At 57.6% G+C, this 25,507-nt stretch overlaps 1 protein-coding gene across 6 annotated transcripts; it reads right to left on the minus strand.

Annotated features, from left to right (window-relative positions):
- Window positions 1–2,720: 2,720 nt before the first annotated feature.
- On the minus strand, window positions 2,721–23,974 carry CLUH (clustered mitochondria homolog). Of its 6 annotated transcripts, none has more exons than XM_070562942.1 (26): window positions 23,702–23,974; window positions 16,395–16,597; window positions 15,426–15,597; window positions 14,327–14,470; window positions 14,005–14,129; window positions 13,756–13,910; window positions 13,549–13,674; window positions 13,101–13,248; window positions 12,781–12,873; window positions 11,275–11,969; window positions 10,289–10,512; window positions 9,994–10,098; window positions 9,751–9,851; window positions 8,731–8,883; window positions 8,583–8,645; window positions 8,236–8,480; window positions 7,880–7,964; window positions 7,581–7,734; window positions 7,361–7,500; window positions 6,214–6,294; window positions 6,008–6,133; window positions 5,805–5,926; window positions 5,430–5,523; window positions 5,199–5,333; window positions 5,042–5,115; window positions 2,721–4,233 (listed from the first exon to the last, which is right to left on the minus strand). In XM_070562942.1, exons 1-26 carry the CDS (start codon window positions 23,799–23,801, stop codon window positions 4,047–4,049), a joined length of 4,050 nt encoding a protein of 1,349 aa, XP_070419043.1. In that variant the 5' UTR covers window positions 23,802–23,974; the 3' UTR covers window positions 2,721–4,046. The 6 variants fall into 6 exon arrangements, with proteins under 6 accessions (XP_070419043.1, XP_070419044.1, XP_070419046.1 ...); XM_070562943.1 differs by having other exon boundaries at window positions 9,994–10,095; window positions 23,702–23,965; XM_070562945.1 differs by lacking the exon at window positions 23,702–23,974 and adding an exon at window positions 22,609–22,912 and having other exon boundaries at window positions 9,994–10,095.
- Between the last annotated feature and the right edge of the window lie 1,533 nt (window positions 23,975–25,507).

Genomic DNA, 25,507 nt, shown 5'->3' on the forward strand with positions numbered 1-25,507 from the left:
TCCCACTTGGTCACCAGCCCTCTTTCAATAAAAGTGGAGGTGGAGGGATTAGAGGAGGGAAAATTCCTGACAAAATGCCTGTTAGGTGCCAGTACCAACCTTTATTCTTAACACACTTTATTCTCACATATACCCCCTACAGGTGGATATTAGTGCATGTTTATGGACAGGAAAACAGGCTCACTTGAGAGGTTATATGTGAAAGGTATTAAGCTAATTAAAGGGTGAGCTGGGACTTTAACCGAAATGCACTTACTCTTTCCTTTATCAGGTTGTGCCTGTATAAAGCATTCTATTGGCTGTTTAAGTGTAAGGAAGACCCTCACCCCATCCCTGAGCACCTCCCTATCACCACGTCACACCCCACTGCTAACTGCATTGTGGGATGGCCATTAAGAATGGGGTGGAGGCTGGGAATGGCTAAGAAAGAATTAAGTTACCCACACTTGGCACTTAGGAAGGTTCTTCAATCATTCTATATGAAATGACTTGATTCTTAGGGTAATTGTGTCCTGAATTGTCTGCATTTCGGTGTCTGGTTTACTATCGATAGATTTGCCTGCTTAATGGGGGTATTTCACTTTCCATTTGAGGAGGGCTGCCTGTCCTCTGTAGGTGTCCTAATTATGCATGCTTTATTTGATTTGGTATTTTAGATCTGGAAGTAGGGGTGAGGAAATACTCGGGCCACATTAGGATACCTTATTCTCAGTTTCAGGATATATAGGAATTCCTCAAGGAAGTCTAACAGGTCTCTCAATACCCATATTTAGACTGGCACCATGGCCGAGCGGTTAAAGTTCCGCATGCTCTGCTTCATTGGCCTGGGTTCACAGGTTTGGATCCCAGGTGTGGACCTGGACCACTCATTAGCCATGCTGTGGAGGCATCCCACATACAAAGTGGAGGAAGACTGCCACATGTTAGCTCAGGGTGGGTGAATCTTCCTCACCAAAAAAAACCCCCGAAAATACTTAACATCTAACAATGACAATTTGAGGGCAGGTGTGGAGACACATGATTGAAGTTTGGTTCTAATAGTTCTTTTAAAAATATTTTCTGGGACCAGCCTGGTGGCACAGCAATTAAGTGTGCACGTTCCGTTTCGGCGGCCCGGGGTTCACTGGTTCAGATCCTGGATGTGGACATGGCACCGCGTGGCAAGCCATGCTGAGGCAGGCATCCCACATATAAAGTTGAGGAAGATGGGCACGGATGTTAGCTCAGGGCCAGTCTTCCTCAGCAAAAAGAGGAGGATTGGCAGCAGTTAGCTCAGGGCCAAGCTTCCTCAAAAAATAAAATTTCTAAGGTGTGAAAGTAATATGCATGTTAAAAGAAATTCTAACTTGGAAGAAGAGTGGAAAGTGAAAGACCAGCATAGGGTACAGGAAGACAGAGCTGGGTGTGGCTCACACGATTTAGCCTTAATTTCCATCTTGAGCAGTTGCCCATCCACACAGACCGTGACCATGACATGCTGGTTCTCACATTAACCCTTCCTGGATGCCACTGTTCACCCTTTTTAAAAAACTGAAATCTGTCAACTCAGAGAAGGCAAGGAGAAAGGGTGGATTTCACACCTAGAGCCTCTTGTTTATACAACAGCAGCCCCTTGTTATCCGGGTTGTCAAAACGGTATCTGACAGCACTAATACACTTAAGAGATCAACCATGAAAAATGGGCCTCTCAGGTGACTAGTAGGTTTTAAACCTAATCCTTTCTCAGCTTTACAAGATAAGTTCCAGAAGTGCTGTGAAACATGTGACTAGTGTTCACAGGATAAAGGCCGTAGGAAGGCATGTTCAGAATACAACCACCACATCATAAAAGCAAACGTGGTGGGGGGTGTTGGGAGCGTGCGTCACAGCACTGTCAAGGCACTGACGGCAACTGAAAACCTCGAGGGCAGGGAAGTCGTCTTTTCTAGTTGGTTCAGGAAAACTAACAGGCATTAGGGCTGCAATTTTTTTTCGGAATGTCAAAGACACAACTCAAAAAAAAGTATTCAAACCGGCACTCTAGGATGCGTGAGACTGAGGGCCTGCCTGCTCAGGAAAGGGATGGCTGAGCAGAAGCCACCAGCTGTAATCAGACTCCCCCCTGCTTAGAGACAAGCCCTTTCCAAACCCCCTCCCACGTCACAGGCCTGTCCCTCAAGGCCACCTAGGTGGGCTCCCCTTCCCTCTCCTCCCTAGATCTCCACGAGAGCCTCGCTAACCCTGAAGCTGCCCTAGGAGGCAAGCTTCAAACACCGTCCATTCTCCTCCCACTCCCAGTCTTTGGGGAGTGCTGTCAGTCCTCTCGACTCAACGAAAGGGACAAGGGCAGATGCCCAGAGTTAGGTGTTCAGTGACCTCAGGGCCAGCATGCCCAGGGCCTGGGCCCCCACCTTGTAGCACCCTCACTCCAGCTGCCTTTGCTCCAGCATGCACCATACAAAGCTCAACGGAGAAGTGATTCTCAGCCTTTCCTTCTCCCGTGACCAAGAAGAGGTGGCATTCATCTGTGTGCTACTCCCATGGGTCTCAGGACTGGCCAACTGGTAAACCCGAGCTGGGTGCCTGTGATTCCACCCTCTTTCCTCCCGCTTAAATGACATTATAAGCATAACCTTGAATTTGACCTAATTTATACACATTCACATGCTTTAAACCCTTTCTGGCAGCAGCCCTCACAATCAAGTGAGACTGGTACAGAACACACAGGAGAGACTGGGGCAGCAGGTTTCAAAAACTCACTTTATTCCAATGTGAAATGAAGACGTGATGATTTAAAAACAAGAAAAAGTTCTTGATCAGCTGTGGGGATGCTTTGCTTGCTAGCTCCCGCCCACTCCCTTTGAAACAAGGTGTCTGGACAGACAATACCCATAAGCAGCTCCCCGCAAAGCTCCCAGGCAGAGGCCCCTTCCTGGGAACAGCTCCCTCAGGCTCACCAGGGTGGCGAACTCCACCCACCCATCAGGGCTCCAACAGCAGGCACAGAGAAGCGGCACAGGCAGGCGAGAGAGGGAGGAGCCAGGGCATGTGAGGGCCGCCATGTTCCATGCAGCCCCCACCCTGCCACCCAGAGCTACTCTCTGTAGAAGGTGCTTGTGTGGCAAGAACCAGGTAGGGACCTGGGCTCCACAAACAATGATAATCACTCCTGTATCTAGTAGCTTCCCCCCCAGGATCCATGATTCAGCCCTGGTTCCTCAACCCCTCACTCCCCCCGACCCCCACTGTGCGTTAGGCAGCTCAGGTTAAATGGGGAGGAGGATACATTCAGACTGCTGCCCCCAAGGTCAGCCCCGACTGGGGTGCAGGGAGTGGGGAGGCAGCGCCTCCTGCCGGGGCCCAAGGGCAGACAGGCTGTGGCTGGGCACAGGGGTGTCTGAGGAACCACCGCCACGGCCCACCCCCAGCACAGCCAGGCCAGACCCATCCCAATTAGTAAAGCTGCTACCGCAGCTCCCACCTTGCCACAAAGCTAAAGTGCACCCCGACCCTCCAGCCCTGCCACGGAGCTCTGGCTCCCCATCCCAGGACACAGGAAAGCTCCCCTCTTTTTGGCTTCAAACCTGGACTTTAAGCCAGGCTGGACCAGGGGTAGTGGCAGCAAAAGCAGCAGCCATAATGTCAAACATACAAATGACCTGAGAAATCTCAGCTGCACGTCATCCACTCGGGGCTATGTACAATTAGGAAGGATGGACCGAGACGCTCACGGGCATGGACACACTCGCACACACTGCTCGAGGATGGGGGGCCTGTGGGGCCACCTGCCCCCCAGCTGGGAACTGATGCCCACACACTCCATTCACATGTCTTCAGTTAGGCCTCTGCATCGTATATTCATTGAACCAGTGCAAAAACATCTTTCTGGGGACAGGCAGGCCAGGCCGGGGTCCCAGGAGGATGCTGGGGATGGGGCTGGGGTCGGAAACGTGGAAGAAGAGGGACTTGTTTCCTCTCCCGATCTGCAGGGCATGCTCCCCTTCTCCTGGAGTCCGGATCACTGGTTAACGGGGCAGCTGACTGACTGTTCATCTGTCTCTCCCTTTCTACCCCTGAAAGCTCGGGGAAGAAGGGTCCTTGGCAGCCGGGGGCTGGGAGGCCACATCCTCTGGGGCCCCCACTGGCTCAGGCTCGGTGGCCATGGGCTCCTCGGCCTTCTCCCTGTTTTTGCTGGCTTCCTGGAGCTGGTGCCGCCGTGCCACCTCAGCTTTCAGATTCTCTAAGTCTTTTTGGCTGAGTAGAAGAACAGGGGTGAAGGGTGGGTATCAGAGCGGGCCTGGGCCCCGTCACCTTACTGGCTTTACTTAAACAAACTTGGGACAAGATCAGGCTCTGTGCTTCAGTCAGTGAGAGATCTGTGTGGAACAAGTGCTCTCCTCCCCAGAGCAGAAAGGTCCCCAAGTGCTAAAAAGTACGAACTCGGTGCACTAGACACAGCCTCCAGCTAAGGCCTGGCTCCCACTTGGCCTTTATGTCTAGTTCAAACCCACTGCATCACATGTGGTCTCTCCTACAGCAGGTTACACACAGGAAATGAGTGGGCTAGGACGCCCTCCCAGCTGGTACATGGTAAACGCCCTAACCCCTGCTGGACCAAACCCACGTCCCACACTGGTGGGAGGGAGACAGGACCAGGGGCCCACGAAGGCGGCACTGTTTGTAAGAGCCACACTGGAACCCTCAGCGTCTGGCTGTAAAGCACATGTCTACACTGGAAGAGCAGGAGGCCACAGAAGGAAGGAAGCCACTCTTTATGTACCAAAATGAAAGACCGCCAAGATACGTTAAGTGTAGGAAAAAAAAATACCTATGCACATGGCTTGCTACCATTTTGTGCCCAAAAAAAGAGGGAAAAAAGATTACAGATACGTGTTTGCTTAATTAGGCGCGGAGTATTTCCAGAAGGACTCACAACAAACGTCTCACCTTTGGCTGTACTTTCCAATTCTGAGCCATGTCAATGTATTATATATTATTAAAACAGAAAACTCAAGGCCAACTGCTAAGAGGGGGTGGGGTGCAGGTGGTGGAGGGGCCTCACCTGAGAGGAATGAAGAGGATGCCGTTGATGACGTTGAGCTGTTCCAGGACACTGGCCATGCTGGGGGCTGTGAACTGAAGGTGGCAGGGAAGATGAGCCAAGGGGTGGGCGCCGGGAGGCTGGGGTGTGGGTCCACCCAGCTCCGCCGGGGACGTACCTTGAGGGGTGGGATGTTGGCGCTGGAGCCGTTGCGGTAGATCTCATTCATGGTGCGCTGCAGGGCCACGGCCTGCTGGGTCAGGCACTTGAGGTACTCAGAGCTCTCCTTGGTCTTCTCATGGTCCTCGCCCAGCTACAGGGGGCGAGAGGCGGCATGGGCAGGAATGGATCAGGGCTGCCCACAGCCCACAGGCCCAGCTCCACCCCCTCGGCCCCTGCTGCGGCCCACCTGGGTCTTGTAGATGGTGTAGCCTTCCTTCTCGTGCTGTAGGGCTGACCGGAACTCGGCTTTGCTCTCGTAGACCCGGGCGACCAGGTGGTGGCTGCAAGGAGGCATGGCCCGGCGGGTGAAGGAGGGACACGAATGGGCCAGAGCAGTGGGGGCCTGCTGGGGGGTGTGCACACTACTCTGGATCCTGCTACGCAATCTACCCACAAACAAGTCCAGGACTCGAGAAGAGATGGAAATTAAGAGAAATTTCCTCAAGAGTCAGATGGGAGACAGAGCGCTGCATCCCGTGCCCGCCCTCAATGCAAGTGCTTCCTGGGACCCTGTCCCTGTGGCCCTGGGGCCCCCCTGCCCCCTAACCCAGCGCAGCCTCACCTGAGGGCCACCTTGAGGGATTTGGGCCCGTGGTACTTGGTGCTGACGGCCAGCGCATTCTCCAGGAAGCGCAGCGACAGGTCACACTCCATTACTCCGTGCAGCACCAGCCCGATGTTGTTCTGGGGGCAGTCGGGAGGGCCCTAGTCAGCTCCCGCTCCCCTGGGGCTGAGGCTAGTCCCACTGCCCCTCCCAGCACTCACGTCCAGCAGTGCCATCTCCGGGTGGTCCTCCCCGAACACGAGCAGTGTGAGGTAGCGGGCGCGGTACAACAGGTTCAGGGCCGTGGACAGCTGGCTGCTGGCAAAGCAGTACAGGGCCAAGTGCATCTGCGGGGACAGCTGTGTCAAGGCAGGGCAGGCGCAGACCCTGCCCACCTGCACAGACCCCACCGCCCATGGCTACTCACGTATTCCTGGATGGTGTTGGGGTGCTCGATGCCCATCACTCGCTCACTCATCAGCACTGCCTTCTGTTGGTTGCTCAGGGCCTGGGAGAAGGGGGCGTTGTCACCCCAGGGTGGGCACTGCCCCACACCGACTCTGCCTGGCCCATGAACGGACACACAGTAGCTTGGCTTCATCCCGACTGCAGCTATTTACTTTGCACAATGGCAGGGACAAAGGGCCACGGTTCAGCTGTTGTAACCATGGAAGTCTATGCCTCACTCTGAGAAGGCATTACTTTGTTGTTGTTGTCGTTCTTGTTGAGGAAGATTAATCCTGAGCTAACTGCCGCCAGTCCTCCTCTTTTTGCTGAGGAGCAGTGGCCCTGAGCTAACATCCGTGCCCATCTTCCTCCACTTTATACATGGGACGCCTACCATAGCATGGCTTGCCAAGCGGTGCCATGTCTGTACCCGGGATCCGAACCGGTGAACCCCAGGTCGCCGAAGTGGAACATGTACACTTAACCACTGCGCCACTGGGCCAGCCCGTTTCACTTTTTAAAAAAACTTGTCTTAAGCCTTTTTTCCCCTTAATAAAAACTATGCAAATACATACATACAAATCTAAGACTGTGCTAAAAATAAAGTATTGAAAAAAAAAAACAGGCATCTGTAGGCAAAAGAAAACAAGAATCGCTGTGGGTGAAGGGCGATGCGCCTCTAGCATGTCTGCCCCAGAAAACCACCTTTGGAAGCCCTGGGGCCGACGAGGCAGGTGCACCCCCAGCTGCATGACAGGTAAAAACAGCAGCAGAGACACCCCTAGCAGCTTTACATGGTGCTTCCGAGTCTCAAAATTTATCCTTCCCAACGTCCCTGCCATCACTCCCACTTTGTCCACAGGCACAGCAGAGACGGGGGAGGCCCAGGCAGAACAAGGGACTCGCCAGGTCTCCCAGGTCTCTGTCTGCTCCTCCCTGGAGGGCCCGGAGGTGAGCAGCATCCCAGGCCCCTTGGACGGTGCTCCAGTTCTGCAGGCCTGGACTCCCGTTTTCTGCTGCCGCCAGGGGTGAGAACACGGCCCCAGCCCCCTCACTCGCCAATCCCCAGTGCAAGGCCAGGCCCCAAGGCCTCTGCTGACACAGCCCAGAGGGTGCTCAAGGCCCACCTCAGCGTAGTCACCCATAATGTAGTGGAGACGGGCCAGGAGGCGCAAGCAGGCGCAGATCTCCACGTGCATGGCTCCGTACACGTTGTTAAACAGGTTCAGGGCCTCATTGATGAGCTCGCAGCCCTCCTTCAGGAAGCCTGCAGGGCACCCCCAAGGGTGGCAAGGTCAGGGCCAGGCCAGGGAACCCCCCTCCCCCGAGCCGCACCTGGCCACGCACCCTGCTGTACTTTGGCCTGCCCGCTCTGGAAGAAGTGGAAGGCATCCGAGGCCTTTGGGTTGACGTGCTTGACCACGGGGAAGATGTTGAGCACATCCTCCTCAGTGAATGCGGGTTTGTGGCGGCTGTCGAAGCTGTACTCCTTCAGCAGGATCTAGGGGACACGCCCCCAGGCAGGCTCAGTCCCAGGCTTAAATGGCCAGCACCTCCCAACCCACCACCACGTGTCAAGAGAAAGCCACCTCCCCCAACGGCCCTGTAGGAGCCACGGCACAGGAGGGACAATGAACTGTACCCACCTGGATCCCGGTCTTCAGGGAGATCTCCCGCAGCAGCGTTATCTTCTGCAGGCCGTATGTCTCCACAGCCTGGTCCACAGTCTCACTGGGGAGAAGTGGCAGGTAGGCCGAGCAGCCCCCACTCCGCCCCTCCCCTAACAGCTACCTCCCACCCAGGTGCCCCTCCCAGCCACTCCTCCTCCAGCCAGGACTCCTGGAGGACTCGGACTAACAGCTCCCATCCGCACTTTCCAGAACGAATGGCCCCCACAGCTCCCCCCTTCCTCCTCTCCTAGTCCACTGCCCCACATTGTCAGAGAACCTCGATGCTGGCTGGGAGCCCAGCACCCACTTTGCCTGCCATGCCACTCACGCACCACTCGAGGCTGAAGTCAAAGTAGTTCTTGGCCTCCTGGCAGATGTTTTTCCAAAGCTCCTGGGGGGTCATGACGGCCCAGGCCGTGTTATCCGCCGCCCCCGGGGGACGGTTTCTCCTCCTCCTGTTCCTCTTCTTGGAGACCAGCTCGTCAGCGGGCAGGTGGGCCACGGGGTTGGGGTATGAGCTCAGGAAGCAGTTCAGGAAGTGGCTGATGGCAGCTGAGAGGCCAGAGAGCTCAACTCCCTGTAAGGAAGGTTTGGATCAGTCACGAGGGCCCTCAGGCCGCAGCCCAGGGCTTTTCCCTGATGCCCCACACGACCGAGGCTGGGGAGGGAGCAGTGGTACCTGTAAGTATGTCTTGAAGATATGCTTGGCAGAGCGGGTGATGAGCTCTCCAATGCCAATTTTCTGCAAGAGTTCGAGGGAAGTCTTAGTCAGGCTCAGGCCTCCATCCTGGCCCCACTGTCACACACCCACCCTAAGGACCACTCACGTAGATGTGGTCCAGCTGGTCACGAGCCGGGCTCCGGAGCACCAGGTCTAACACCTTGCCCAGGTAGCGCATGTTGATGCCACGCTGGCGCATCACCTCGGCCAGTGTGGCCCCGTCCATGGGCAGCACCACATGGTCTGTGCAGTCCTTCACCTGTGGGCTGCAACAGGTCAGGCGCCCCCAGCCCAGGCCCTCGGCCTCCTCCTGTCCTGGGTCTTCCCGGGGGAGCTCATGCTCTGCTGAGGCCCTGAGGAAGGGGACTAAGACCCCAGCTCCCAGTGGGGATGAGGGAAGGAGATAAAGCAGCAGCAAAGACGTGAGAACTTGGACCACAGCCTTCTACACAAGCCACAGGAAAGAGGGGCCCTGGGACTGCCTGGCCCACCTGATGGGGAGGCAGGGATGAGGGAGCCCCAGAGGTGATGAACTCAAAGAGCTCAGTGGGCAGAACAGGCTCCCCTCTGACCACCCAGGAAGGAGCAGGCGGGACCACTCGGGGACCACAGCTTCACCCCATCCCTGTGCCAAGCCTTGGAGGGGTCGGGCAGGGGGCCAGGGCACAGCAGGCTCGGCTCAAAGATCTGAGACAAGAGCACCACTGACCTCAAAGTCACCTTAGGAGGGAACAAGCACCCAGTCATCCACAGGGCCTACGTACAAAGCTTGTGAGGGTGAACAGGAGGGCCCCCCCGCACCTTTTTTCCCAGATGCCCCTCACCCCTCTTGTAAACCATCCCATCATACAGGGGCTCAAGGGACCATACCCCCAGCTGCCGGCCCATATGGAGAGCATGGCAGAGCAGAGCCTGAACCCAATGCCTCCCTTGGCCTCTCTGGGTCAGCGGCCCCATCTGTACCATGGGGATGAGCACTCTGCCCTGCCTGCCTTGCAGGTCAGCAGGTCTAAGGAAGGCACTCCTGCGAAGGTTCTACAAGCTTCCGGAATCAGAGATGGACAAGGCCCCAGGGCCTGTAACTGCAGCCTTGGTGCAGCCCCCTACCCCTGTCTCCCCCGCTCACCAAGCCGGGGATCTGGCAGGAGAGCAGGAAGGCAGCGGCATCTTTCAGCAGCTGCTTCTGGTCCCGAACTTCCTCCTGGCAAGACTCAGGGAAGCGAACCCCTGCAGGAGGGAGGGCAGAGGCTTGAGCCACGCAGAAGGGAGGCCGAAGAAGGGAGGCAAGAAAAATGCTGGCACTCAGGTGGGTGGACAAGGCCCCAAGATGACCCCCAGGCCATTGTGCCCACCCTGCCCCACCGCTTGCCTGGCGAGAAGATGTCAGGGTTGAAGCGAACGTCAAAGGCTGTGTTGCTGATGGAGCCGACTGCCTTGCATGCGTTGCGGATCACCTCCCGACTCCGAGGGTCTGCTGTGGAGACACGGCCTGCTGGGAGGCAGCCCACTCCACCGTCGGTGGGGCCAGGCTGCCCCGAGCCTCCCGCAGCTCCTTGAAGATACGTCTGCCTGGCTCTCTAGGGGCTGAGTCGTGAGCCACCCCCAACAAGCACCAGCTGCCAGGACAGGCCTGGGGCTCCCCTCGGCATCCACAGCAGCCCCACCTGTCCCGTCGTCCGAGGCGATGGTCTCCGCCAGCTCCTTCACCTTGGCCAGGCCACTAGCATTGCTGCCCTCCTCCTCGCTTCCCGCCTCGGGTCCTGGAGGGTCTTCAGGCTTGGACTCCGGGGAGGGGAGACCGCCGTTTTCCAGTGAGGTGGGGCTCTCCAACTTGCTGGCTTTCTGCTGCATGAGCTGCAGGGCAGCCAGCTTCATGAAGAGGAGGTACCTAGAGCACAGCAGAGCAGGCAGAGCAGGGGATAGGAAAGGGGAATGTGGAAGCCTCGCTGGCCCAGCAGCTTCCTCAGGCTATGGGGAGGAGAGGCAAGCCCCAGGCTCCTGGCCTGCTGGGATTAAGGAACGTTGGGACTGGACACTCTGCTGACACGGGGACGTGTCCTGCCCAGTGGGCAAGAGTCAACGCAGGCATGTAGGTGCCTGCCCAGCAACTCTACCAGGAGGCTGCAGGTCGCAGCACAATACAAGATCTTTCCAGAGACTAAGAGGACGGCTAGGGGATGGGTGGGGGAGTGGCTCACCATGCAGGCCAGGGCTCTCAAGAGTGACAGGAAGCCCACCGGCATTTTGAAAGGAAGAACTATTCGTGGTGTGGGACATTTGATGTGGCTGACTCCTAAGCACTAAATGCCAGCAGTGGTGACACCCCTGCCCTTCCTCCCAGGCCCTGGCACCAGGATATTCAAAGACACCCTAGCAGATTCCACACGCTCCTTAAAGGAACAGCACTGCTTCAGTTGAGAGCCACTGGTCTAGCTGCTTGCTAGTTTTTGACCAATATAAAGTTCTGGATGTCTGTTGGGGACCCTGACGTCAGAGTTGGGGGCGGGGGAGGCTGGAGCTGTAATGACTGCGGCCAGAGTTAACTCTTCTCCACTTTCCAAAGTCTCTCTCACCAAGATCAGGCATCAGAACCACCTACCGGCTGGGTGCAGCCCAGCCCTGGCCCGGTTTCCCAGGCCTTGCTCCTCACCTGTGCTCCACAAAGGCATCCACTAGCTCCTGGCGCAGGCAGCAGAGCTTGTGCCGGTGGGCGCGGGGGAAGCCAGCACGGGTGCACTCCTCGGGCAGCCCCTCGCCAGGCACGGGCAGGAAGTTGAGGTCAGGGGGGAAGGTGCGCAGCAGGTCGAGGATGTAGTGGCGCCCATCATTGCCGATGATGCCCTTGCACTCCACGGAAGAGCAGAGCTCCACTTCCTCATCGCGGTCGTTGAGCACCCGGTGCCGCAGGATCTTGAGGGGCCGGCTCGTGCGTTCCAGCAGCTCCAGGTATCGTGGGTGCGACACCACTGTCTTGCCAAAGTCAATGGAGCCATAGATGACGCTCTGCTCCTGGTCCCGCTCCAGGATGCCGGGGATGATGGACTGGGCCGTAACACGGTAGCCACGGTAATCCACCACCACCGTGCCCAGCGTGTAGAGCCCCTCCACGTCCACTGCATTGTATGTGCGCACGCCATTCAGGTCGTTGGTGGGCGCCACATAGGCCGCCACGTCCCCACCGAAGTCCTTGTAGTGGTCACGGACATCGAAGCCCAGGCTGAAGAAGATGTTGTTCCAGATGAACATCTGCATCCTGGTCTCCTCACTGGGGTTGATGGCCATCACGTTGCCATCGATGACCGCCATGGCACCCCGCGTGGCTGCCGCCGTGAAGTCACTGTGCACCTGGGGGACCCAAGGTCGGGAGAGTGAGAGGCTCTGTCCACAAGAGCCTCAGCCTTCGTCCCACCTGGTCAAGCTCACCCAGATGGTGGAAGCAGAGGCCTGCGGGGGGCCGAGGGACTTGAGCCTCCATTTCCTCACATTTGGCAAAGGGCAAGAAACTCTTTTTTCAAAAAAACTTAACACTGATATTCAGACAGCAGAGCTGAGTGACTAACAGAGAGCGGAAGCACTGGAGCGGGTGTGGCACCCACCAATCACAGGCCGGGTGAACCTGGACAGGTCACCTCTCAGGCCCGTTTTCTCAACTACAGAAAGGGGACAATAAAAGCACCTACCTTCACAAGGGGTCTAGAAGACTACCAGAGACAACGCCTACAAAACGCCTGGCAGAGCCCCTGGCAAAATTAGTACGCAGGACATTTAGACCTTATTTTTACCATTACCATCTCTAGGTGGTAAGATTATGGGAGATTTTAAATTTAGCTTTTTTTGAAGGCACTATTTTCTCTCCATCTCTCTACCTCTGTAAAAGCACTAATAACATCACAGTAGGGCATATGTGCCCAGGCGAGGGCCCCAGGGTGGTCCGTGGAGTGTGGGAAGCCGGAATGGACCCTGTCACTGAGCCCACACTGGAGGCAGGTCCCTCCTCTGCCTACGGACTCCAAGTCTCAGAGAAGCCAGAAAAAGGAGCTGGGGTGGTCTGCCAGGAGGCAGAAGGCAGCAGAACCCCCTGCAGCGTATGCCAGCTTTCCTCCTGTCCACAAGAAAACAGCTGGCGCGGGGCAGGCGGGTCAGAGGCCATGGGCACCTTGAATATGGCTCTCTCTCGCAGCAGCCGCTCAGGCAGGTTCTTGCGGGGCAGTTCCCTCGTGGTCTGCAGCTCCTCGTTCCAGTCCCGGGTCTGCAAAGGGAGTGGGGAGGGAGACGCCAGCTCAGCCCGTGCCCCATGATCTGCCCTGGGCAGTCACTTCCTCCACCTTCCCATGGACAGTCCCACAGGCTCCCAAGTGAATCAGACAGACAAGCAAGCAGATAGAGCCTCCAGGGAAGCACACAGAACCCATCCCAGCACCCACCAAAGGCATAGGAGGGAGGCGCGCAGGGAGGGTAGGGCTGGGCCACGGGCACCTGTCCGGGTATGTGCTCCTCGTAGCCCAGCCTCGAGGTGTAGGCATCCTCTGCGCGCACGCAGTCCATGGCGTGCTCTGCCTGGGGGGCTGTCCAGCTGTATACCTGGAACGGGGTGGCGATCCTCTCGAACGGGTGGCGCTGGACCCTGTGGCAGGCAGAGGAGGGAAGATGGGGCAGCCCACCAAGCTCAGATGCCTGCCCTGGGACCCCACCTGCTCCACTGTCTCCCTGTCCTGAGACTCCAGCCCTGGAGAGCCCGACAGAAGCAGATCGGTGCCTCTCCTAGGACTGCTATCTTGGGACCTGGCCAACAGCTCCCTAAAAGGAGGCTGGGAAGCTGAGGGCTGAGCAGCCTAGGACAGAAGTGCTAGGGTTTAGGCTGGCTGGTTCACACCATCCCCCCCGGGACAGCAGACAAGGGGCAGAGATGGGGCAAAGGCATTACCTTTTCTTCTGCAGCACAGCAAAGTTCTTTTTGAAGGTCGGGCTGATCTGGTTGAGCAGCTCCACCAGGGAATGGCTGAGGAAGCGGGGGCTGGCGGGCTTGGGGTTGAAGTGATACGCTGTTGACCTACAGGGAGAGGGTGGTCACTGCACAGGGCGCCCCAAGCGGCTGCGCATGGACTCGGAGCAGGCTCGCACAGGGACTCACTGGTTCAGATAAAAGCCCCGCGTGGACGCCGTGATGCTGACTTGCCGGTCCTCGGCCGTGATCACAAACAGGTACATGAGGTCCCCATGCATCTTACGGTTCCCAGGGGGCGGGTTCCAGCCACTCATGGTGAGCACTTTCAGGCACTGCAGGGGCTGCAGGAATGGCCAAGCATGAGTAGCCAGGCCTCCTGGTGTGGTGAACCCCCGCCCTGCCAGAGACCTCCCGGCTCTGCTCCGGGAGTCCCACCTTCCAGTCACGGTTCTGGGGCTGCAGGGGACACAACGGCCGCTCCCGGCTCCCTGGAAGGATGTACTCGGGTGGCGTGCAGTCGATGGGGTCCATCTCCAAGCCCTTCTTCCGCTTCCCGCTGTCTGAGGGACCCGAGCCTGGTGGTCAGCACAGGGCCACCCAGGGGCCAACCACCTCCCAGCCTAAACTGGCCCCAGTCTGGGCACCTCCAGCCCCACCCCCTCTGGGTGGGAAGGCCTGGCCCTCAGCCCCTTTGTCAGCCCTGGCCAACCTGCTCTCAGCCCCTCTGCCCAACCCCTGGCCCCAGTGCCTCCCGCACCTCCCAGGTCGCCGTCGGTGAAGACGCTCAAGAAGGACAAGGAGTTGCAGTCAACCCCATTGAAGGCATCGGACGGGTCCAAGCTCTTGAGCAGGTCTCGGACATGGCGCACGTGGATGCGGGCCTCACGCACCGTGTACGGCTCTGTTGGGACGGGGAGAGGCAGGGCGTTACCAGGGCCCCGCTCTGCAACATGCTGCCCAGCACAGAGAATTTTTTGCCCTGGAGCTACCACAGGTGGTCTTGATTTTCAATTTTAGGCTTCCATTTACAAATTCCACTATGAACACCTAATTTGGAGTTCTGGTTTCAACACATACACCTGCTTGCTAGTGGGCAGGGATCCTTGTTTGCAAAGAACCTTCTGCCAGAGGGCACACAGGCCTTGGGGAGCCACAAAAGCTCGCTGCTCTGTCCACAGGCGGGTAGGCCTACAGAGCTGCTAGGCCCCTGTGGCCTTGGTCGTGTGCCCCTAGGGCAGCCCTCGCTCAAGGGTGGCCTGAGGACTTACCAGGACCCTGAACTACAACACTGCTCCCCAATATGTTTCATGAAATTTTAATGGAGGCTCTTTTGGGGGAGGAAAGAGGTTCGTGATCAAGTTTGGACAGAGCTGGGTTACATTTTTTCCATATTTGCTCTTAACAAGCCAACATGCCCGGAACCTCTGAGCCACTCCTCCCCATGGGACTCAAATTTACCAGAACTTTTATTTTACAACCAAACCAGCCTCACCACACCAGCTGATGGCTCCACACCTGGCCCAACTTCCCTACTAGAGAGCTGTGAGACTTGTTTCCTCATAAGATTTAACTTTTATCTCCATAGAATTTGACTGGGCTGATTTCAAGCCCTTGCCTAGTACTGTTTCTTTTTTTAAATCACAAACCTGAAATTTAACCCATGAAGTTGGAGGGTGCACATGTGATGGCCTGAGAAGCAGACCTGTGCTCCAATCCCACCTCCACAAGTTTGATTCTGCTCTGAGCCTCCACGAGCTCATCTGTGACACAGAGATACCAGCCGGGACGGGTGGAGTACTGCCTGGCCCTGCCTCCATGTGCCCTCCCTTGGCAGGCCACCCAACTTCCGGACAAACCTTCTACCACACGTAGCACGGAGCCCTCCTGCAGCCCCTCCACGCTGCGCAGCTCTGAAAAGTGGTCCAGCATGTTGCCGTCCAGGTGCAGTGAGAAGCAGGTGCGGTGACACGTGTCTTCACGGTCCATGAGTACCTGGTGGATTTCCTGTACCATCTCCTGCGGGGACACCTGCCAGGGAGAAGGCCCCGACTACCCTGGTGAGGGCAAACCGCTTCACCCAGTGCAAAGCACCTGGATCCCTAGAGTCAATGCCCCAAATACTCAGTTTCCCACTTTTTGGCTTTTAAATTCCAGGCCCTGCCCATACAGGCCACTCCCATCTGCACCTGTGTATGTGTGCAGGACACAGCCTAGCCCCGTCACCCTCGGGCGTAAACTATTCCTGTAGACCAAGAGCAAGCCCTGAGCAGAGCAGCAGGAGACAGAAGAACGGGGAAAAGAAATTGGCAATCTTGCCTCCTCCCTTGCCCAATGCCAAGGCCCCCAAGGCAAAGGGCTCCCCGCTTTGAGAAGGGATTCTCTGGGGCCCAAGCTGCGGATACAAAAGATGTAAGAGGGCACTGCCTGGTTCCCCAGTGAGTTAACGGTTTGCTAGACCTCTGGCGTGGCTTTTCCCTTAGGCAGACGGTAAAACCACAGCGAGAGAGAGAGGTGATTCACCTGAGGGCACAGAGCAGAAGGCTGAGGAGCCCTGGGACCCCAACAGCACTCAGCCGCTGGAATACCTTTCCCCAGGCAGGGCTGGCGGTCCCAGCTGGGCGCTATCCCCCAGCAACAGGGCACTGACTCGAACCTGGACTGCCACATCCACAATGCTAGCTGAATGACCTTGGGCAAGGCACAGGACCCTCAATTTCCTGCTATAACTTGGGGCCAGGACGAACAAAGGCAAGGCTTGGCTTTCCAGCCTCATCCTCCCTAAAAGGCTCTGGCCCTGGTCCCCAGCACCCCCTCCCCCATCTCACCTGTAGGGAGAAGGGCTCGATCCCAGGGGCCAGGATCTTCACAGAAAAGCCTGTGTCCTGGATGACAATGACTTCCTGTCCAGTGGTCTCCTCTCCTGGCTCGGCCTCATCCAGCCCATTTTCCCGGGGCGGTTCGGCAGTCCCCTCTTCCCTCTTCAGGCTCTCTGGGCAGTCCCCATTCAACAGCATGACTGACGGCAGTTCTGCAGGTGACAAGATGGGAACTGAGTCAGATGGCCCTAGTTGGTCAGGTGAGGCCATCAGCTCACCCCCAAGGGTGGGCATGTGCCCTATAGAATGGCATCTCCGTGGGAGCCGGCCTGGTGGCACAGCAGTTAAATTCGCACGTTCCACTTCTCGGCAGCCTGGGGTTCGCCGGTTTGGATCCCGGGTGCAGACATGGCACTGCTTGGCAAGCCATGCTGTGGTAGGCGTCCCACATATAAAGTAGAGGAAGATGGGCACAGATGTTAGCTCAGGGCCAGTCTTCCTCAGCAAAAAGAGGAGGACTGGCAGTAGTTAGCTCTGGGCTAATCTTCCTCAAAAAAAATTAAAAAATGGCATCTCCATGTCCTTCTGAGACTTGGCCCTACCCCACACTCCACAGTCCCACCTCACACTGGGCACACAAGTCCCCTCAGCCCTGGCCACCTGCAGGCCACTGTCTTCTCCCTTCCACACCCAGGTCCTCCCTTCCACACCCAGGTCCTCCCTTCCATCCACTCCTCAGTCTACTAGTCCCACTTATATCAGCACGCCACCCAAACCACTCTCCCTGGAGCCACCAATGCCACCCCGAGGGCCAAACCCAAGGGTCTTCTCTGGCTGTAATGTGTCTGGGTTCCCCTCAGCTGCCCTCCCACTGCTCATTTCCTCCTCCTCTTCCCTGACAGACGCTGACAGTCTTGTTCCTCCCTCTCCAGCTCCATCTTCTAGCAGTCTGAGCTGTGAGTGTCCCTGGGCCCCAGCCTCTCCTCATTCTCATCTCACCCTCTCCCATGGCTTCAAATGCTCTCCTGCCTCACAGCTCACAGGGCCAATCCAGGCCTTGCTCAAGCTTTTCAATACGTGGCTACTCCAAGGCATCACCAAAGACTCATTATGTCAGCATGGAATTCATCTTCCACCACAAACTGGTCCCTTCTCTGTGAATGATGCTCCCACAAGGCACCTATCTAGTCACCCAAGCTAACCTCCAAGCTGGCCATGGGACCCAGGCTCTGCAGCCATGGCCCTGGGCAGGCCAATTCCCCTATTTCAAGAGCACCACTTAGAACCTTCTAAACTCCCTACTGCTCACCACATCCAAGCTTCTTAAGCCAACACTCTCAGGCAACAGCCTGAAGTCCATCTTGGCTCCTGCCAGCTCTCCCTGTCGAGGTACAGCCACACCAAACTACCTGGAAGCCTGAGAACAGGCCACACATCTTCCCTCCCACCCGTGCTGCCCCCGACAGACCATGCATTGGGCAAATTCTTACTCAGCCGTCCAGGCCTCGGTGAAATAAACCCTCCTCTCTAAAACCTGCCCAAATGACCCCAGACAGCAGAATTACCGCCACCCCACTGTCCCCAGAGACATGGTTACCACCTCCCAGGGCACTTGTTCTACTGCATTCTGGGTGGCTGGCTGTTCCCACCAGTAGCTCTATCTTCCTCCTTCTGTCTTGCCCGCACTCAACAGAAAGACACTGAGTTAATTACTGTAAACGTGTAGTTGAGTCCAATTATTTGTGAAGAGCACCCAACTCACATGTTGTGGAGAGAGGCCGGGAGCAGGTGACAAAACCTTCCATTTCTACCCTGGCACCAAGGGGATCAAAGGAGAGGCCCCTCCCTGCTCTGGGGAGCAAGAGGACCTCCTCAAAGAAGCCCTCCAGCAACACACAGCCCTGCCTGGATGCCCATTTGGCCCATGGGGCTTCCCACTCAGGGTCCACCTGGCAGCTAAACTAGCCCCTTGCTTTCTGGGAGCTGCAGACAGGTTAGCTCATCGAGCTGTTCCGGACCCCAGCCCATCCCACCTCCTCTTCCCTACCCAGCTGTTAGGAGCGGGGATGAGGTGCATGTCCCCAGAGCTGTGTGGGCCCTACCCAGACCTGCCAGAAACGTGGAGCAGGGGCCTCAGGAAAGCAGATAAGCCCAGCACAGAAGGGCACACCAGGGGGACATGGAGCGAAGCCACTCCCTCGTCCCCGTGTCCCCTCCACTTAGTGATAAACAGGACCTCCAGCAGCTCAGATATAGTCCCCTCCTCCTTCCCCCAAACAAGGACATCTGAGGCCCAGAAAAGTTCAGAGTCTTGCCCAAGGTCAAGAGTGGATCCCAGATTCCCCATCAAGAGAGGACACCACCACGCAGCTGCACTGCCCTCAATCCTGGCCACTGTGGACCTTTGATGGCTGTCATCACCCCCGTCCCCATTCCCAGCACACCTCTCCAAACCTGAAGTGAAACTCCCGAGAACCACAAGGACGCACAAGGACTTCTCCATCCAGTTAGCCCACAGCCCCAAGCCCCCAGAAAGTGAACAGCCGGCCCCAAAGGGAGAATTTGGCCAACTCTATGACAAAGCAGACAGAGACAGCAGGGCGGGGAGAAGGGTGGTGGTTGGTCAGCTTTCAAAAGGCAGCAAAAGGAATGGCAGATATGAGGAGGCACTTCCCCCAACAGTCCTTGAGAAAGCTTTTGCTGACTGGTGATCCCCCGGAATGAGGGGAGACGCAGTAAGGGGTCCCCATCCAATATGGAACAGGAGCTTTGAGGTCTGAGACCCCAAAAGTGGGAAGTCAGAGACCCAGACAGGCAGCCTGTGCTCCCTGAGTCTGGGCCAGGAAGACTGGGAGGAGGGCAGGGAAGACAAGGCAAGAGTGGCCACAGCTCCCACTCTGCCTTCCCCAGCCCAGTGAGCCTGCCCAGAAGGCACCTCGGCACCAGGTTCTTGCCCCAGGCGGCACTCAATCTCCTATCAGATTTCAAAGGAATGTGGTTCCCAGGGGCCTCCTTTCCCCTAGGACAGCCCGCCCTGCCCTTCCTCCTTCCTCCAAAGGACCCTGAAGTCTCCCTATCACTGGATTAAGGCTAAGTGATCTCCCCACAAGAGGCCAGCCACCTGGCTCACCGCCCCCAAGGCCCACCTGGTGCAGTCGGTGGTTGCCCTCTCCTGGGCTCTGGAGTCTCAAGACTGCCATGGCAGCGAGGCAGCCAGGTCTCTGGCTCAGGCCCGGCACTGGTTGTGTCTCTCGGTCCGACCTCTGCCACTACGCTTGCTCCCATGCAGCTGGTCGACCCAGGGCTAGAGCTCCGGCTGGCTTCGGGTTTCAGTGGGGCCAGGCCTGCTGGGACAGCCCTGGGAAGGGCACACTCCCCCTGCCTTGCATCCTGCTCAAGGTCGGCCAGAAGGACGGCTGTGGGCCAGGAGGCCGCGGTGGCTCCAGGACCCCAGGTGGAGCTGCTACCAGTGCTCAGGCCCTCCTTCCTGTACCCCTCAGAAAGGGGGTCACTGCTAGTGAAGCCGTTAGAGGGGCAGGAGAACCCAGGGTTTGGGGTACCTGGGACCCCTGGGATCAAGGGTCCCGGGGACTGCCTGGCAGAGGCAGGGCCCAGCAAGAGGGTCCTCTCCTCAGTCTCAACCCCAGTGGCAGTGGGCAGGACTGCTTCAGCCAGCTGCCGGCAACAGCTGGCACAGACCTGGGCCCAGGCCATGAGGTGGCCGCCCCCTGTCCACCAGGCGCAGACACTGAGCACCCTGCCTCCTCCTGGGTCAAGTGACCAGCCAGGGCGTCTGGCTCATGCTGCCCCCTGCAGGTGACCTGGCAGCTCTCCCCTTCCTGAGAGTCACTGGTTCTGGTGGGAGGGGGATGGGCCCCCAGTCTCCCAGAGGACAACCGCACCCGTGCCCCACGCCTCTAGCTCCATCAAGAAGCTGGCAGGCTCCGTCTTCCCTTCCCAGCAGTCCCTGCACTGCCAGGAGAAAACCAAGTCTCCCCCCAGGGAAAACAGAGCTGGCAACAAGAGGCCGAAGGCCGTTTGGCTGTGGAGAAGCAACATGCCCAGCCTCGCCAGGGCGCCTTCCCAGGGCCTCTGACTTGTTGCCAGGGCCCAGTCAGGACTGTTCCGGCATCCATACTAACCAGGGTGGGGGTGGGGAGCCAGGCTTGCTCCAGCCACCCCACCTCCAACGTCCGTCCAGTCCCATCCAAGGCAGCCCAGAGGGACTGGCACCCAGCACACCCTTTAGCCTTTCTATAGCCCCCACACACTGACCAGATGGTATGAAAGGCCAGGCCCAGCAGAGCCTCTCTTATCCCACCCTCTCCTCCAACACACCCCAAGCCTCTGGAGAAGCCACAGGGGGGCCTGGAGATGACCCCCGAATGGTGGTGCCAGCCACATCCATTCTGGTCACCACACAGCCTACGCACACTCTAGGCCCAGCCCACCTCACTTGAGGAAACTGGGGCTCCAGAAGGCTAGTAAGCAAGCTGCCCAAAGTCGCAGAGGCAACAGGAAGCGAAGCCAGGTCAAGAAAAAACCAGGGCCATCAGATGCCCAGGCCCATGGTCCCGAGTGCTACCCCCCCAGGTTACAGCACCCACAAGATACAGAGTACCCCCTTCCTCCTCTAGGCCTCAGGCCTTGGCCCACGAGGCAGATCTATCTTCAGCCATAGGACTCCCTCCCCAAGCCTCTACACCTCTGGGCCAGCCAGCATGGTTCCTCTCATATCCCAGGGGCACCTCTGAGGATCTGGGCTTCAGGGAAAAGGGAAAAGGTGCTTCTCTGCAGTACAGGAAGGGGCTGCCCAAGGAGCGGTGAACCGCCCCCCCCCCCCCCCCCCAGTCTTCACTGGCCAGATCAGAGTGAAGAGATAAAGCATACCCTGCCCTGGCCTGGGAGCCCCAGGACCCCACGGGCAGCAGAAAGGAGTCGGAAAAGAAACTTAGGCCAGCTGGGGTGGCCTCTGTGTGCCTTCCCCAGCCTGGCACAGCCTCCCTCAGTCGTCTGTGCCAGGGCCAGGCCCCACCCCAGCCAAGACCTTAGCAGGTGAGGCTCCAGCAGGAAGTAAGGCCACAGAAGACACAGCACCCCATCCCGAGAACCCAGGGCTTCAAGAAAAAGCAGCAGGGACAGGCAGGCAGCCTAAGGAAGACCCCAAGGAGGCGGGCACCTCTTTTGCCTAATTCCTGTCCCCCAAGACCAGAGGCAAGTCTGCATGGTGTGGTGGTAGTCCAGGGTTCCTCAAGCTGCTCTCCTCAGACCTACCCAAGAGCAGAGCTATGGGATCCTTCCGAGGAGCTCCTCTAAGCCATCGAGTCCCTCCCCAGTTTGCCAGTGCCCTTCTCTTCTGCTCTGGGCCTCAACCCCAAGGAGTCCTCCCCTAGACAGAAGGAACTTGACACACCACTGTGAACTTGAAAAACCTGCCCGTTCTCTTAACCCCTAAAAGCAGCTTTATTCCCAAGAAGGTAACTGACCCTTGCGCCTCCCAACAAAAGGCCCTGATCACCTCCTCAAAGTACTGGAGAGCCTTCCAGAGCTGGATCCTGAGGGGAGGAGCCTGAATAAGAGTCTTCTTTGCGTAGACTCAGGCTAGCTGTAATTCAAGTCCTAGCTATCTATACTAGCTTCCCAGAGATATAAGGAGCCAGTGTTCCACCTGCTGGTATGCTCCCAGTTTCCCAAAATGAACAGCTGTTCTGTTCCCCGACCCAGGGTCCCCCAGACAGAGCCTCTCAGCACATAGCTGAGAAGGGGTTTTACTCAGGCCCTCAGAGAAATCCTCCAACATACTCTCAGTGCCCACATTCTCAGCATACGATCCCAACCAATAGGCCTGTCCCAGAGGAAGCTGGGACAGGCCGGAACAGCCTTGACATGTTGGCTGTGAGCTGGAACTCCAAATGCTACCCCCAGCAGCTAAATCGTTGTGTGACCTTGGGCAAGTCACTTCATCTCTTCAGGTCTCTTTTCTAAAGGGGAACTCAGTCAGCCCGACCTCCTCTCATCTAGCCTGCTCCACTGATTCAGAACCACATCAAGGCAAAACCTGGCAGGTTGGAGCCATCAGCATTTGTCGTTCTGCCCAAACCTTGGCCTTGTCTAGGCAATTAGCAAAGCTGCCACAGTACCTATCCCCCACCACAAGGGAACCCTGCTGTGATGGGTTACAGGGTCACAGAGCCTACATAACCCTGTTCTTATCCTTACTCACTGAAACTGGGAAGCGAGAGGAAGATGACAAGTCCATGCTGAGCAGAGTCGGGAGGAGTAGGAGACAGGAGTAGTTCTGCACTACACTGCCACCCAGGGAACAGAAGGACCACGGTCCAGCCCTGGGGCTCTGAAGAAGATTTGGAGATGACAATTGAGGAGCTGGGGAGGAGCTACCAGCCTCAAGGCTGGAATCTAAAACCATGATGGAAAGCACAGAGGCAACTCAGGAGAAAGGGAGAGAAGCAGGCCCCACGGGAGAAAAGCTGCAGCCACTCCCAAAGCCACTGCCACACAGCCCAAATGGAGGGAGAGCTGGAAGCTCAGCTCCACACTAACGACCTTTGCCTTAAAAACAACAACTCTGGGCTGACCCACTTTTCGCAATAAGGCGGGTTAATGATCAAGTTCTGGCACAAACACCTCCTCCTGCCAAGGAGTTTGGCTTTGCCCCCGTAGACATGCAGACCCCTACATCTGCCAACCAGGCCAACACCTCACAGGGCAGAGATCAGACCCTGCAGACCTGGGGTTAAAGCCCTGCCTCTGGGAAGGAACCAGAGAAGCCCCCTCACAATACACACATGCAACTCGCGCTCTCCCCACAGACCAAGCCTGGGAAGTCCCAAGTTGAGCCTTACTCGCAGGGCTGCAGCCCTGTGCACAGAGAATGCTTGGGATCATGCCGCGGAGGAGTGCCTGACGAAGCAAAAGTCAGTACCCCAGCCCGGAGGGCTCCCTAGACCCGGACGCGGAGGGGGTGGGGCCGCCGATTCAATCCGTCTGTGGCAGCGGCACACCCCGAAACCGCGTGTGCGCGCACGTGTCCCCGCGATCCGGCGCGCGTGTGCCCGGCGCCGGTGCCCGCCGCTGCTGTCCTCCCCGGGACCCCACGTGTGAAGTCCGGGCCGCAGCCGGGGGCGACAGTGAAGGTGACCTTCAGGGCGGGGGCGGTCCGGTGGAAGGCCGGGTGAGATGCAACCCGGCCTGGCGCGGAGGGAAGGCGGCGGTCCCCGCGCAAACCCGAACCCGCCCGCCCGCTCGGCCCGGTCCAGCCTCCCACCCGGCTACCCGCCGGCCCCCGCCCCGCTCACCGGCCGCGCCCGGCCGCCCCTTGCCACCGGCCTGCGAGCTGGGCTCCCGGGTGCTGTCGGCCGGGGCGGCCGCCGGCAACTCGTCCGTTTTGATGACCATGGCGGCGGGAACGGGCGTCCAGCTAGGCTGTCCGAGCCGCCCGCCGCGCCACTAACCCAAGTGCCCTGCGCGCCGCGGCCGCTGCGGGAAGGACGGAGTCACCGGCCCACGTGGTGTGCGCTGTAGCCTTTGACCCCACCACCGCTCCCCTGCCCCGCCCTCGCGCCCTGCCCAACCCACGGAGGCCCGCGAGGGACAAAACGCGCCGCGCCTCGTTGGCCGTTTACCAACGCGGTGACTTTCCCGAACGCCTTAAAGGGAACGTACCCAGACTCATGAGAGAGAAGCTTCGGGCCCCCTCAAGGGGCGGGGCTGAGGAGGACGTCCTTGCGATTCCCTGCCTGTCCGGCGGGCGCCTTGACCTTGGATGGAGACTCTTCTAGGACTGCCATTGCTAACCGTCCCCTCCCGCAATGACCCACTGCTTCTTATTGCAAACATGCCAAATGACCACGCGGTCTCTAACCTGCGGTGTTAGTGTGACCCTCAGCGCCCTCCTCACCAAGCTTGCCCTTTCTGCTGAAGGGTGCCTCTGGCTTCTTGAGGAGGGGTTGGGGGGCGGCCTAGAGCATGGTCACTAGAGGTGGGGGTGGCGGGTGGTTAATGGGGATAAGTGTCAGAAATGGACCCACCAAACTTTGTGCTGAGCCACAACGGGTCTCCCTACCAGCGGCCTCGACCCCCTTCACCACATGGGTGCTCACATCCAGGCTGGTACGTTATCCCCATTTTATAAAGGAGGAAGCTGAGACCAAGGTCACTGAGCGCTGGGTCAGGCTAAATCCGCAGCCTGGACACTTTACGGTAGTTCATATTTTCAAGGGTTTGGGGCTGGTAGGGACTGAGAAGTGAGGTCAGAGAATGCTCCCCAGGTGACATTTTACCAGGTCCTGCCAGTGAGCTGAAGTTCTCCAGGCAGAGTGGGGAGGGTCTTCCATGCACAGGCCCGGAAGCCACTGGGAAGCATCTGACGTTTGCCAGGATCTAATGGGGACTGAGAAACTGAAGCTGCAGAGGTGGCGTGGGGCGGGCCCTAAGGCCTCGTAAAAATTGCAAAGGAAAGTGAACTTTGTCCTGGAGTACACGTGGTGGGAAGGGGAGCTAGTGAAAGACTTGAAGCATTTAAGCAGGAGGAAGGGAGGTGAGAAATGCTCTGGCTGCTGTGTGGAGGATAAGGGGAACTGAGCTTGACTAGGGGGAGATGAGTTAGGACTATTGCACAAGAAGACTAGAAATAAAAGCAAGACCTGACTCCTGCGTGTACAGGGAAGGCAGGCAGCCAGAGTGGTGCATGAACCTAACACTGACTTGTACTGGATTGGAAATCTGCATCCTGCAACCTCTACTTTGTCTCTTCTTGTAACCTCGAGCAAGTGTTTCGACTTTCACCCCACTGAATCTCAGGTGCTTCTTCTGTCAAATAAAAACACCCATCTGTCTAGCCTCACTTAACTGTTGGGAGGAGACGGTGGTCATCAAAGCACTTTAGGTAGCGTAAAACACTCAGTGAGTCACTCAGTCTTTCAAGCACAGCTTGCAAGAGCTCAGAGCTGCAGGAGGATCAGAGATGAACAGGACCCAGTCCCTGCCGGAAGAAGTTGCAACCTGGTGGATGAAGTGAGATGCACACAGTTACTTCACCTCCAAGGCTGCAGAATAAAAGGCCTTTAAAGAAGGCTGTTTGGAGTGTGCAGGAGAGTCAGTCA

This window comes from Equus przewalskii, chromosome 10 (assembly GCF_037783145.1).
Source record: "Equus przewalskii isolate Varuska chromosome 10, EquPr2, whole genome shotgun sequence".
Taxonomy (NCBI): domain Eukaryota; kingdom Metazoa; phylum Chordata; class Mammalia; order Perissodactyla; family Equidae; genus Equus; species Equus przewalskii.

Coding starts and splice junctions, on each gene's coding strand:
- CLUH (XM_008535802.2), bottom strand. CDS start 20,099: ATGGCCTGGGCCCAGGTCTGTGCCAGCTGTTGCCGGCAGCTGGCTGAA. Junction 10,099..10,288: donor CGCCTCGGACGACGGGACAG/GTGGGGCTGCTG, acceptor GTGTCTCCACAG/CAGACCCTCGGAGTCGGGAG. Junction 5,116..5,198: donor CCAACATCCCACCCCTCAAG/GTACGTCCCCGG, acceptor TGCCACCTTCAG/TTCACAGCCCCCAGCATGGC.